Source organism: Aulostomus chinensis, chromosome 4, assembly GCF_037954235.1.
Source record: "Aulostomus chinensis isolate RoL2024-O1b breed Wild chromosome 4, RoL_Achi_v1.0, whole genome shotgun sequence".
Classification (NCBI taxonomy): Eukaryota; Metazoa; Chordata; class Actinopteri; order Syngnathiformes; family Aulostomidae; genus Aulostomus; species Aulostomus chinensis.
The window spans coordinates 13289242-13302617 of NC_141323.1; the positions used below are offsets into that span (position 1 = coordinate 13289242).

Here is a 13376-nt window from a genome sequence, read left to right on the forward strand (position 1 = left end):
TGAGCTGCTGTGCCACCTCAGAACCTGTTTCCTTTCTTTCTTCATATCCTGGTATTTTGACATTTACAGACGATCGTTTCACATGGAGCACAAAAATCTTCCTCCTTCCCTAATGGGGCGGCATGTGTCGGAGGTAGAGTGGCCATCCAGTGATTTCTGGGTCACTGGTTCGATCCCCGCCTCCCATGGTGAACGTGTCAAAGTGTCCTTGAGCAGATCCTGAACCTTGAGGGATGTGTGTGTGTGTGTGTGTGTGTGTGTGTGTGTGTGTGTGTGTGTGTGTGTGTGAGTGAATTAGGCAACATTGTAAAGTGCTTTTAGTGCCACGAAGGTAGAAATACGCTGCTATCCCATCCGTGAATATCGCCGGGTCTCACCTCACGTTACTTCACGACACACGTAGGATACGCCCACTTTTTTCCAGTTCCAAGAATCAAATCTCTCCCTGTGTTATTTCCCACATCTCAGCCATCAGGGCCACAGACCACCAGGGTTTAAGACGTTTTGCTGCCCGTTGCAAAGCATTGGATCAGATCTCTTCAAAACGTGTCTTTCTCTTGAAATCACACATAACGGGATCGATGGGGTTAACCTTGTTACGCGTATTGTTTGAGTTGTCAACCACATCCAGCACTGACGTGGCAAAGAGGAAGACCTCATTTGTTTTACACCTACCCATATCCCCTGTGTACGGATGAAACAGCAGCGTCACTCCTTTACGACTGGATTTTGGTTTTTGTTTTTGCTTTTTTGCTTTAACCAACAATTTCATCCTTACTAGTTTTATGTGCGCCAGTTTCCTCATAAGTGCTCTCCGGATTGTCCGAAAGACTCCTTTCCAGCGCTGTAATTAGAGGTTATTTTTAACATATTGTGGCCCGTAGACACCCCCCCCCCCCGCTAACTTTACTGATTTATTTACCTTGCATCATTGAAAGTTGCGCTGTAAGAAATCGAAACCCTCATACTCCTGGCTCTCCGTGGCCTGTTTCTGCACATCAAGGAAACTTACACTGGCATTTCTCCAACATTGTGCAGTGGTGCAGGCGGGGGTGGGGGGGTGGGGGTTGTCAGTTGGCCTTTTTAAGTTGAATCACCCCACACCACCTACCAGAGGCGATGAGTAGCGCAGTAGGTTCCCCCTGCTAACTTTAAAACACACAGATGGATACTTTACCTGCCACGAGGGTCTAACAAGTGTGTTTTACTGGCTTCTCTTTTTACGGTGAACAACCCTTTTGCTCGGATTTGAAAACCCATTCAGCACCTCGGGGGTAGAGTGCCGGCGCGTTATCACAGCCGGGATCAGTTTTAACAAGTCTAATTAGTGCAACATGATGGGGAAGTATTTAGGAGGTCGTTTGTACCTCAGTTTAACATCATAAACACTTTGACACGCATTGTTTCAGTAACTTGGAGAGACGGTCGGCCTGTCAATTACTTTTAAACGCTGCGATGAGAAAGTGTTGTCATCAATGCTGTGTTGCAGTCAGCTGGTCCTGTCGGGGAATCCTCCAAGTGCTGTCAGCTTTATGCAAATTCACTTGATTTCTCCTCTTGGTGTCCAAATTGCATCACTTAGCTCCTGAAATGATACCTCGACACTCCTTCCCCTGAAAGCACACCGCTCACGTGTTCATTCCTTTTTGTGTCCTTCCCCTTTCTTGTACAGCCTCAACTGAAGGGGGCACTTAATGAATAGAGCCGGGTCAGGGTCAGTGTGTTTTAGCTCTGGTATGTTCTGATCTTTTCAAAAGAGACAGACAATGAATCTGTCTCTCTTCAAGTCTCCTCGTCCAGCGGCTATACGAGGCGTTCGCCATGGCTCTAACTTCTGCCTCTTCTCTCTCCTCGCTTATCTCCTGCAGGCACAACCAGGCAGCCCAAGGAAGGAGAGGTCCCAGGGGTGGATTATAATTTTGTGACTATTGACCGGTTTATAGAACTGGAGAAAAGTGGAGCCTTGCTGGAGAGCGGAACATATGAAGGTAAGGATTTTGTCAAGTCATGCTTCACAGCGCATGTGATTGGAGTCGTTGCCTTTTTTTTTTTTTTTTTTTTTTTTTTTTGAATTCCAAAAGTTTTATGGAAATGTTGCCTCTTCAGTATGTGGCATTTTTCTGTGACAGCAGTTTGAAAGAATGCTCTTCATTCTCCATCCAAGCTCTCATCCTTTCACACGTACAGAGATTCTGCTGCATCACCCTAAAAATGAATCTGCTGTCATGATGTTTGTTTACGCAGAACCAAACATGTGTGACAGCGTGTGAATTTATACAGCGTTTCAGCGTTTTCCAGAGGTGGGATGAACAGTGTACTGTAAGTTCAATGGCATCCGCGTCTCCTTTTTTGTTACAGGCGCTGGTTTAGTACTGTTACTATACCTCTACTATACTTTTCAGGTACAATCTACCCCCCAGATTCCATTTCTGTGTACTTTTACACAATTGCAAGGTGTAAAAATGGTGTAATATTCCTGCTTTGAAAAGGCTTTGTAAAAGGAGCTTCTGGCTTTGTGCAGATATGAAGGACACTTAGAGAAATCTCAGTCCCATTGCACTTGCATACACACACACACACACACGCACGCACACTTGCCAGGTCTGGGGGGGGGGTTCAAGGTTAAAGCTCAGTTTAGAGAAGGAATATGATTATCTAGAATGGTTTCCATGACGATATACATTTGCTATCACATTCCGAGAGGCGAGCTGGACCAGAGCTGATTCTTTTTGCACACACTCAAAAATGGAGACAAGAACAGCTCCGATAAAGTTTGGAAAAAAGTTCCCTCTAAAGTCCGTTTGTTACCTCAGAAGCACAATATTGTTCTTCTGCAAGGGGCAGAACTGGTTGACGCAACATCCAGCAAGGTTTTTTTTCCATGGAGGAACACAGTGTTGCGCTATTTATTTATTCTTTGACATTTGTAACATAAGATAACCTAAAAATCTGCAAGACATGATTGCCCATGAGACGCCGACCCTGCAGTGTCTACAACCCTTTTGTCTGTCTGACTGCACCGTCGTCAGTCTAAAACAGCAACTCAACAAATATGGATGCTCAAATACAGAAAATCGAAAAAACAAGAAAAAGCTTCTGATCACAAATGTGCGATGCAACAAAGACCCATGTCTCTTCTCTCCTCCTGCACCTGCTTCCTCCACAATTCTTTCCTCTTCCCTCCTTTCGTCTCCATTACTTCTGCGCCCGCCCCCCCCCCCCCCCCCTCCACTGGTTTAATCTAAATTTTCATCATCTTCGCACCAGTTCTGCTCTCCCATCAGGGTGTGTGGCTGTGCTCAGGTGTGCACAGTGACGTGCACGTGTTGCTGAACCTCGGCGGTAGGTCAGATGTACGCTGAAACATTACAGACCTGTTGTTTAATAATTCCCACTCACACTGGGCCAGGAGTCTGTTTGCCACGTAAAACCCATGCTCGTGATTCATGTGCTCTCAGTTGCAGACCGTTCTGCTTTTTTGCTGGTGACAATTGTCAATAAAGCTTAATTTGAAAGCTCTGAGGAAGTTATTTTACTGACTGAAGAAAACGAAGGATAAATCGTTGAGAAGTTGTAGAAGCAAGTGTCTCTCTTGGAAATTTGTGTCATGATTGATGGAGGAAGACACATCCAACAGGTGTGCATGCGGTTGCCACAGCAACCAATCTGCCTGCTATGACACACCAGGTTGCGTGGCACTTTCAGACACTGTCCATCTCTTGGTGTAATCAGAAGAATACACTGATGTCAGGCAAGCGTCTGGTGACTCTTCTTGCCCACTGTGAGAGTGTGACCACCGAAAATTCTGATGTCTGAAATTCAATCAGAAGTCTGCGGGCCGGTCAAGAGCAGCTTATCGGGGCTGTGATTCGTCATCGTATCCCCCTGCACTCCACGGCAAGTGACAGCCGATCTAGATAATTCATCCATGAATTGAGAAATGAGTCATACGGCTTGCAAATGGGGCCAGAAACGGGTTCAAGTGGTACAGGGTGTGCCCGGCTTCATGAAAGAGTTCTCCATCGACAGGGCTTCACACAATACTGCTCAGCCACACCCCCTCTCATCTCAGTGATAACCAGTCCATGCAAAGTTTAAAGTAAGGGAAAAGAGGGGCCGTGTGGCCGCGGAGCCTTCCTGTCACCACGCTCTACCTTCATGCTGTCTCAGACCTTGAGCCTGAACTGCAGTGGCTCCTCAGTTGCTTAATCAAAACAAACAGTTAGCCTCTACCCTCCCTCCTGTGGTCAGACGGGCCTGAGGCTTGGATTTTAAACCACTCGAAAAATGCAGCCCCTTGGTCTGCCTCCAAGTCTCCAGGGGCCCCTGGCATTACACAGATAACACATAGCAACTAACTCCCTCCTCCATCCCACCTCGCTCCAGCCTCTGTCGTCCTGCCACCACTGCAGGAAAAGACAAAAAGCGATACTGCAGATGGCCAATTTAACGGTCGGTTGCCAAGAGCAATGTTAGATCCTTTCCACGACGGGAACCGTGCATCACTTTCAGAGGACGGCATCCGCAGGGGGAATGAGATAGAGTTTGGTTTCATCTGCATGGTCACTTGGCCATCGTTCAGAGTTTTCTGTATTTTAATTATTTAATGGCCAATTAGGAAAGGAGAAGGATTTTAATTGAAGGCTGCGGTGTGAATCAGCTCTTAGAGCAGCGGAAAGGTTTGAGGAGTGGCTGCGAATAACAGGAAGCTCTCTGCTTTGGTTTTGTCTTGAAGGGACCTTCAGCGGCACACACTTTATCACTCTTTGGAAACAATAAGTGAAACTAATTGTAAAGCCTACACTCAGCTGCGGGGCTTCCAGTTCAGGAGGTATTTCAGGCTTAATTCATGAGTCATTTTTAAAAATATTACCAATGTCAACACAGAAATGTGAATTACGGTTCTATATTAGAGGGCTCGGAGGGTTTATTATCCCCAAGGGGGGTCATCTGAACTCACGCGAGGGGGCTTTCAGCTTGCAGCTGTACAACATTTCCCATGATCCTAAGCTGCATTTTCAACAGAGATTGCTGATACGTCAATATCTGAGTAGTTGCTGAAAGATAAGTAATAAAACATTTAGAAGACAATGATGCGTTTGTGGACACAAGTAAAATGGTGTTATGGTTAATTATTGATCAAGGGGTTAACTTTTGGTGGCCAACAGGGGCAGATTTTGGATTCTGGATCCTAAGAACTGCTCTAGGCCATTGGCAGGATCAAGCAATTAACAGTATTTCTGACATGCCTCTTTTACACATGCAGCTTTTCCCAGAAATGTTCCAGAATTTTCACAGGAAGGGTTCATGTGCCAATGGGAGTCAAAATTGATTTTTCTGGGTAATCTGTTCTGCCTCTTCCCCTCCTAAAGACCTAGTAATATTACAGGGCATGTACTGGGAAAGCTGTGTTGTAAAGAGGAAATTTCTCATCATCAAAAACACATTGATTTTTTGCTAAATGGAATTCATTGAGGGGATGTATTTTAGATAAAGGGATAAATGTTAATCTCCTGGGGGTGATGTTGATGGTGTTTTACATCCAGAGGACCTGCTTTTGGTGTTTGGAAGGACATATATATGTGTGTGTGTGTGTGTGTGTCTGTGTGTATACTGTAGTCTTCTTGGTGTTGGTATTCACTCTTCCACTCTGCCTTGGCTAATATTCCAGTTTCCTTTTTTTCCCTAACAAATCAAATGTCAGTGCTGGTATCAGCCTGAAATATGTGTCTTTACAAGTTTTTCCTTCTGTATCTTGTCTGTCCTATAGTTTTATCAGCATGTAGGTGAGGCTCTCGTCAACCTGACAGACGTGAGAGCTGTTCCCCCTCTTACAAAATCCTCAAAGTCCACGTTTCCCTGGTTATTTAAGTTCACATGTGGATCATACAGTTTGCTTTCTTCTCACAGGCAAATCTTCAGTTCGTTAAGGCTCCAGGATTTGTGTCGGTGGTTCAGGGGTTCTAATCCCGACGGTCCCCGTAATCTTTTTACAGCTACTCTCCTCCATTTTTGACAACATGATGTCTCAATAGGTCTTTCTGAGGAAGAGGGGGGGACACCAACGGATGTTTTTTAAATCTCCCCTGCTCTTTTTTTTTTTTTTGCGCTGTTCCTCAAACTGTCTGCAGTGTTGAAGTTTGTCTGTAAAGCTCAATCCCAGTGCATTAGAATAATCTCTGTGGATGTTCCTGCACTTCATCTTCTTGTCTGATTTTTCTGCCAAGGACATTTAAAGCAGATAGCTACCACAGTGTAATCTAAGAGCGAGCCTGTGGAGAAGGAGAGCAGACCTAAAGTGTGGTGGAAGTCCTTCTCTGCTTGCCTCTGTTAAGATCTTTTCAACTTTCTTTCATACTTGCACATGAAAAAAGAAAAAAACCTCAGAGGCGTCTCATCTTTCTTTCATCTTCCCAACTTATATCATCGACCTTCCACAACCCGTATAGAAAACTGCAGCCTTAATTTAAAAGAGTCAGTTCATCCCTAAGATAACACAATTTCACACTCACCCCCATGAAGGAATCTTTTATTTGCACAGGTTTTGAAATATCTGCTGCAGAGACGCCTGCTGCCTCTGCAGTAGTAAAAAGGAAATATTGTTTGTTGGGGTCAAGTGAATAAAAATGACGTTTTAAGAAGAAAAAAAACCAAACTCAAAACCAGTCGGTCTAAATAAACCACAGCTGAGAAGAAGGTTTTAAAAGAGATACAATCCTCAGACGTGAATTTATGAGGTCTTTACAAAGACTGATGGGGGGGGGGGGGGAGATCAAATCTGAAATCAACATCGACGGTTGCGAGGGCCTGTTGAGTCCTAGCCAAGAGAAAAACTGCAGGTCCCAGAGGTAGTTAGATGGCTGTGATCAGAAGCCGTTTTTATCGAGCCGTGCAGAAATGGTCATACTGCAAGGAATCTGTGCAAGGACTGATCAGTGGAGGAGATGGAGGGAACAACCAATACTGAATTAATGGAGATATAGATTCAAAAGTTTAAGATGTGCTTTTTCTCCCCGGGCGACAAGGAATTGACTTGTTGCATTCTAGAGACGAGTCAGCTTTCCTGCTGGACGTATGAGGCTGTTTAGTGAGTTCAGTGCTACATCAGCTGTTCCGGGCTGGGCAGGTCTTAGACTCAGGGGTCAGTCTTTGCTTGTCGAGACTGACCCTTGAGTCTCGGCGTGGGTAGAAACAATTAAAGAGATGGAAAATGTCCCAGCACTGCAGAACCAATCCAAAGTGTTCAGGTCGGCACTTTCGTGCTGGGCAGCGGTTGTGTACCTGTAAACGCTGTCCTACCAGCAACACGGACATTGCTTGTCATGCTTGCAACAAAACGTGTTACTCAGTTCAATGTACCATTGCTCAGGACATCCATTTTGTTATTTTAAAAAGCTGTCTTTGTGTTGCGTCGTCTCCAGTGTGGACAGCATCATTTCCACCAAGGTGCATGGGTTTGTTGACAACTGCTGTCCAAGCAATTATCCGTCATTCAGTATGCAGAGATGTCTAACTCTCGATGTCGCCTTCACCAGTCTGGGTAGGTAGAAGTTCTGGGTTGGAATGCGGGTTAGCGTTGGAACTAAACAGGATAATATGGACTGGTGTCCAAGGTAGAGGCTAAAGAGGGATAGTTGAGGTTAAGTATCGCAAAACTCAACAGGATTCATTGCGAAGTGTGTGTTAGTCTAGTTTATCATGATATTTCATCCATTCATTCCAACATGGAACATTTCCATCTCAAGATGCCAGCATGTGAAGAGCATGGCAGTGCCTTTGTGTCAATTGTCTCCTTATTCTCTCTCGTCTCTGTTCCAGATAACTTCTACGGCACCCCCAAACCTCCCGCTGAGCCCAGCGCTCTGCTGCTAAATGTAACTGACCAGCTGCTGCCGGGTGCCAGACCCAGCTCCGAGGGCAAGAGGAAGCGTAACAAGTCGGTCAGCAACATGGAGAAAGCCAGCATTGAGCCCCCAGAGGAGGAGGAGGAGGAGAGACCCATCGTCAATGGAAACGGTGTTGCAGTCACCCCAGGTCAGCTCTGACAACAATCTCTGCAGATGCAGGGGTCGAGGTCTCTTGAGCTAGACGCCTGGTCGTGACAGCCCGGTTTGGGGTCATGAACCAGGTCGGGCTACTGCCGAAGTTGATAGTCTCATTTAGGTCCAGGCAATGGGCTCCTCAAGAGTGGTCGCCTAGCAACAAAGACGGGTAACAGATTGCCTTTACATGGATTTCTTGGAGAGTGATTTGGCAGACTTTTTAATTGGTTGGAAAAATATTTCTATATGGAATTTAATAGCTTCATATCTTAACTGTAAATTAGAATTCTCTTCTCTGATTACCTTTGCAGACCAAGCACTTCATGATGATGAGCATTTGTGCCGGTGGACCCTAGAATTTGGTATCATTCATTATAAAGTGGCGTCTCACCATAGCTAGCTGCAGATTAGACATATATATATTCCTCTCGAGATCAACAGGGGCCCGCGGGCTCTTCAGAAATCAACAAGGACATAAGTGTTTTCTCTCACACTTGAATCAGCTCTGTCCAAGCCGCCCTGTTAGTAAATTCTGGCTGTAGACTGAAACAGCATGGCAAACAAAACAGCCAGTCATCTTGTTTTCTATCAAAATAACAGAGAAACACACTGCCTTTCGCACGCATTCATTTGCTATCAACACGTTATATTGCGCGCATTGTATAGGCTTTCCAGTATGCACACATACACAAACACGCATTCACTCAGAATTTCTTGTGAATGCATCCCATGATCACATGAATAGACCATCATAAAAGGAGCATTATGAGTTTGATTTTTGTGATTCTAAATCCAAAACCATGCTTTGGTCCTGTGACTTTCTAAGCTGCTCTTATTTGCCTCAAGACAGCCAAATCTTTCACAGCAGGGCATCAGTCAGAGCAGCACGAACATTCACAGGGTTGGATAACAGTTACTCTCTGCAGTTACAGGATTTTTATTTTTTTTTAAATTTATGTACAACCTGTAAGAAGCTATTGAAAGACATTTTGTAAAAAGGATGAAATTTTGGTTTACCTACCGCAAAGATCTCAAACAAGGTAGGAAAGAAATATATCTGACATGTCATTTTGAAGGTATTCTTCTATTTTGATCCTTTATAGTTACATGGCAGTTTTCCTATATTTCCAAACTGCTAAAAGAAGTCAGATTTAACTTCTTTTAATGTAACAAAGAAACAAAACATGAATAGTTTATCATGTGTGGTAGATTTCTGTAAGGAACACAACAACTTTATTGGGGAATTTACTAATTTATCGTCCTCCTCAGAGCCAAGCAAGAAGACATCCACCCTTCTCTCCTCTGTGCTGAGACCCACAGAAACCTGCTGATGGCTAGTTAGCTTAGCACAATAAATGGTAGTGGATGGTAAGTGTTAGCATACCTCATCATCAAATAGATAAGGTTAATGATCTTTGTTTGTTCAGAAGTAATCATGAAGCAGTATCAGCGTTGAAAAAAACTGCAGCTCATTCGGGAAGTAGTTCCCAATATGCATCTGATTCTAAAAGTAGTTTATCTCAGAATTTAAATTCTTTATTTCATCGTAAACGTTACGCACAACTCTGGTTTTAATAACGCAGGCAAAGGCTTTCATTGTGTTAAACTAACTAGCAGTCACCTAGAAGAGAGAAGGGTCTCTATCCTCTTGTCTGGGAGGGATGATAAATTTCCTAATGTGTTCCTTTAATATTTACAAAGTACTTGAGAGTATTTTAAAAGAAAGACATACTGATTAAAATTCAGGAACATGGAATAAAGATAGGTAGGCTGGTTACAATAATGAAATGTAAAAATTACATGAAAAATGATATGCTACTCATTTGCATCGACTAAGAGTCAAGTAACCAAGAGACTGACAGAGATGAGAAACCTGGTTTCTGTAATTGGGGAAGGGGCTTGGAGAAACTTGAGGCCTCTTTCTTTTTGGACAAAAAAACAGTTTCTCCGCCATGAACAAAGTATTTTTCGGTACTGTCACTGGGTTTCTAATCAGCTTTTCACACATGTGCATAAGAAAAGACTGCAGACAATGAGAGAACAGATGAAAGGAGAGATTGGTTACAGGCAACAACGTGTCCCCGTATTTCACAAGCTCAAACTAACTCAAAGTCTAAATTAGCCGCTTTCCTCCACTGAAGTTCATGGTGAGTGCCCTACTTACCTGGTAACCTGATTTCTCTGAGTAACCTGGTTACTCAGGTGCATCTGAACACACAGCCACAGCTAAAATAGAATGCAGGCACAGGAGGTATTTTAAGCTAAGCTTAATTCATTGAAGGAGTGTGGTACTAGACCTGCTCTACTTGTTCAGTGTCATGAGAGAACTTTTGTTGTGATTTGGCGCAATACAAATAAAATTGACTTGACTAAGTTTCCCCCTAAAAGTGGATTTGGCTTTTGTTGTCCTCACAAATACTTGTCTTGGGCTCACAAAGATGTTTCCCCCCCCCCCCCCCAATGTGTTATTTCTTTGTGACTTCAGAATGCAAAAACAGCTAGCTACATATATTTAGCTCGAAGCTAATGGCGACTGATGGCTAACAACTTCAAAACTGCCCAAAAATGTCATTTTACCATCTCTCAAGTGCATTGCCGGGTATAATCCATTCTTGATTCAGCTGTTTACTCAGTAATCCACAAACACTTGTCATTTTTGCTGCACTAATGTGAACAAGTGCAACTAAGTTAGTTCAACTGAATGCACCAGCTGGACCCGCTTATCTGCGCAGGTTGACAGGAGTGCTGAACTGAAAGTGTTAAAGTTTGTTTGTCTTAAGCTCAAATCCAAGTGTTTTGTGGATTACTGAGCATACGGCCGGATAAAAAAGATGTGGATTATACCTGGTGATGCACTTGAGCAATTGTAAACAAACACTTATGGAGAGTTTTGCCGTTGTTTGCAGTTGTTAGCCATGGGGCAGCATTAGCTTCACGCTAACGATATACTGGCCCTTTCTACATTGTGGAGTCACAAAGATCTTTTACAGGAATGAAAAAACCCACTTTTGTGACCTTAAGAAACCTATATGTGAGCACATTAAATGCAAAAATATGTTTTGGGGGGTGTATGGCTTCAATGAACACGATTCCTATGTGTTTGGATGCCCGTGGAACCCTGTTGAGTGTTCAGCTCGGGAGGAGTTAAGTCTCTGTAAAAGGACAGTGTGGGCTCACCATCATGGCTGAAGGGGAATCGATGGAGCACAGCAGCCATGCAGATCGCTGCCTCGCTCTTTCCTTCCCGTAGATTATCTCCAGCTCTCATTTGCCCCTGCTCAACTTCCACAATCTTTCCTCTGGGAAGTGCGCACGCTCTCTTCCATCCTTTGCCTTGATTCCAGGCATGCCATTTCTCTCTCGCAGACACATTCACACAGTGCCAAACTAGGGCATCTCAGTCAGCTTCTCTCTCAATCTCTTTTGTCTCCTCTGTTTTATTTGTCTGCCTGTCTTGTTAACCTCAATCATTTCCTCTTTTCCCTTCACCTTCCTCCTTTCTCTCCCCCAAGCGACCACTTCCTCTCACCTTTCCTGACATTTTTTTCCTGCCTCCACCTTCACCCTGACACTCAATCAGCCTCCTACGTCTCCTTTTCCTCACTTCACCTCCCTTGTCTTTCACCCCCCCCCCCTCCACTCCTTCCTGAGTAATGAAGTCGTGCCTGACTCATGCAACCCTGTTGTCACCGCAGAGTCAAGTGAACATGAGGACAAGAGCGCAGATGCTTTGGGGGACATCGGCCCACATAGCAACGTGGTGGAGGCCCCCAGTGAGGTGCTCAAAGAGGAAGGACAGTCCCCGAAGACCACCATCCCCAAACCAGAGGAGAACAACGAGCTAGGACCGCTGCCGGACAACTGGGAGATGGCATACACAGAGAAAGGAGAGGTCTACTTCATAGAGTAAGTTTCACGAATACTTTTAATCCTGAGATTTTGACTCATTGACCCAAAGCCCAGCAATAATAAATTTTTCAGAAGAAATGGCTTCTCTGTCACAGATGTTGCCTGGAGTCAGTCATGGAATTTTTAAGGCGGAGCCTTATGGGACATAAATTAAGATTGTTTCACTGCATTGCCTATTTCTCACATCAAATGTCCTCAGAAACATACCTTAGCGGACTGTTTAGCTGTAAAATGAGATTGTTTTTTTTACTTGGCAGCCGTATTGGACACAGTTGAAAGGCTGCACAGAATCCACCAATCACGTCACTCCTAGTCTGAGCGATCAGTGATCCGATTCATTCTCATATGAAGCCGACATGCCGATACATCCATACTTCAAATAACTGTGAGAGACCACCAGATATGCTGGATTATGTGCTGCCTCATGAGGCATGTGTCAATCTCTACAACCTAGGGGGAAAAAAAGACTATATTTTTGTTTTCAAGGCTACTCTGTAATTAATTAAACAGCCTGAGAGATAAATTCGGAGTCAGGTAGCGTCCAAATTTACTCTTCTTTTCTCGAAACACGGACATCAGCGTGCGCGCGCGCACACACACACACACACACACACACACACACATAGAAGCCATAACTGAATGCTCTGTGGTTTAATGGGATGCTGAGGAGTTGTTAGCTTTAACTGCAGCTTTACAGCTACAGTAAAGGTGAGCCTTCATCACTGTGCGCTGTGTGTGTTTTTTGTTGCTTGATGGAATGTGAGCACACGTCAACACGTGTTCTAGTGTCAACTAATGAAGCCGTAATTGGAAATTAGTCCTCTACCGTATTACAAAAGGTCTTTATTGCATCAATAGATCATCTCAGTCATTAAGATTAATTTCTCTGCAGAATCCCAGCACACTTGAATGCATCATAAACCGCGCAGCCTCGACTCAGGAATGGCGTTTGTCATCCTGTCAGGCACGTCAGGTTCCATAGAGCAAAACTTTACTCGTTGTACGTCTCCTCCCAAAGCAAGCCTCATGTTCCAAGTACATTTCAGAGTTATCGCAGTTAACCTGCTGAAATTATGGCTACATTTTTTTGGGGGGGGGGGGGGGTGAGCGCATGTGATGCCTTGCCAAAATGAGAACGGTTGCCAAGAGGATGCTCGCCTTTGATTGGCCTCCATATCGTTTACCTCAAGCCCTTGAAGTGAAGCTGAGGAGAAGGCGGTGGAAGGAGAAGGAAGGGATGGTGATTAAAAATAGTTGGGGTTGAAAAAAGAGAGAGGATGGGAGGCAGAACAAGAACGAGATAGAAGTAGTAGATATTTATACTATAAATAGATGGGAAATGCTTCAGAAGAGGAGAGGTGGGGAGAAGAGAAGGGCAGACAAAGGGGAAAATCAAAAGCAGAGCTAAAGACTGAGCTGCACTTT

The 13376-nt window shown here is 44.3% G+C and overlaps 1 protein-coding gene across 8 annotated transcripts in view; it reads left to right on the top strand.

The window, feature by feature from the left end:
- magi2a (membrane associated guanylate kinase, WW and PDZ domain containing 2a) overlaps window positions 1-13376 on the top strand; it is a 224849-nt gene that overhangs the window by 139337 nt on the left and 72136 nt on the right. For all 8 annotated transcript variants that reach the window (XM_086201886.1, XM_086201889.1, XM_086201885.1 and 5 more), the window contains exons 3-5: window positions 1869-1988; window positions 7819-8034; window positions 11738-11948. In XM_086201886.1, the coding sequence (XP_086058012.1) occupies window positions 1869-1988; window positions 7819-8034; window positions 11738-11948 (547 nt within the window). The remainder of the gene's footprint in view (window positions 1-1868; window positions 1989-7818; window positions 8035-11737; window positions 11949-13376) is intronic.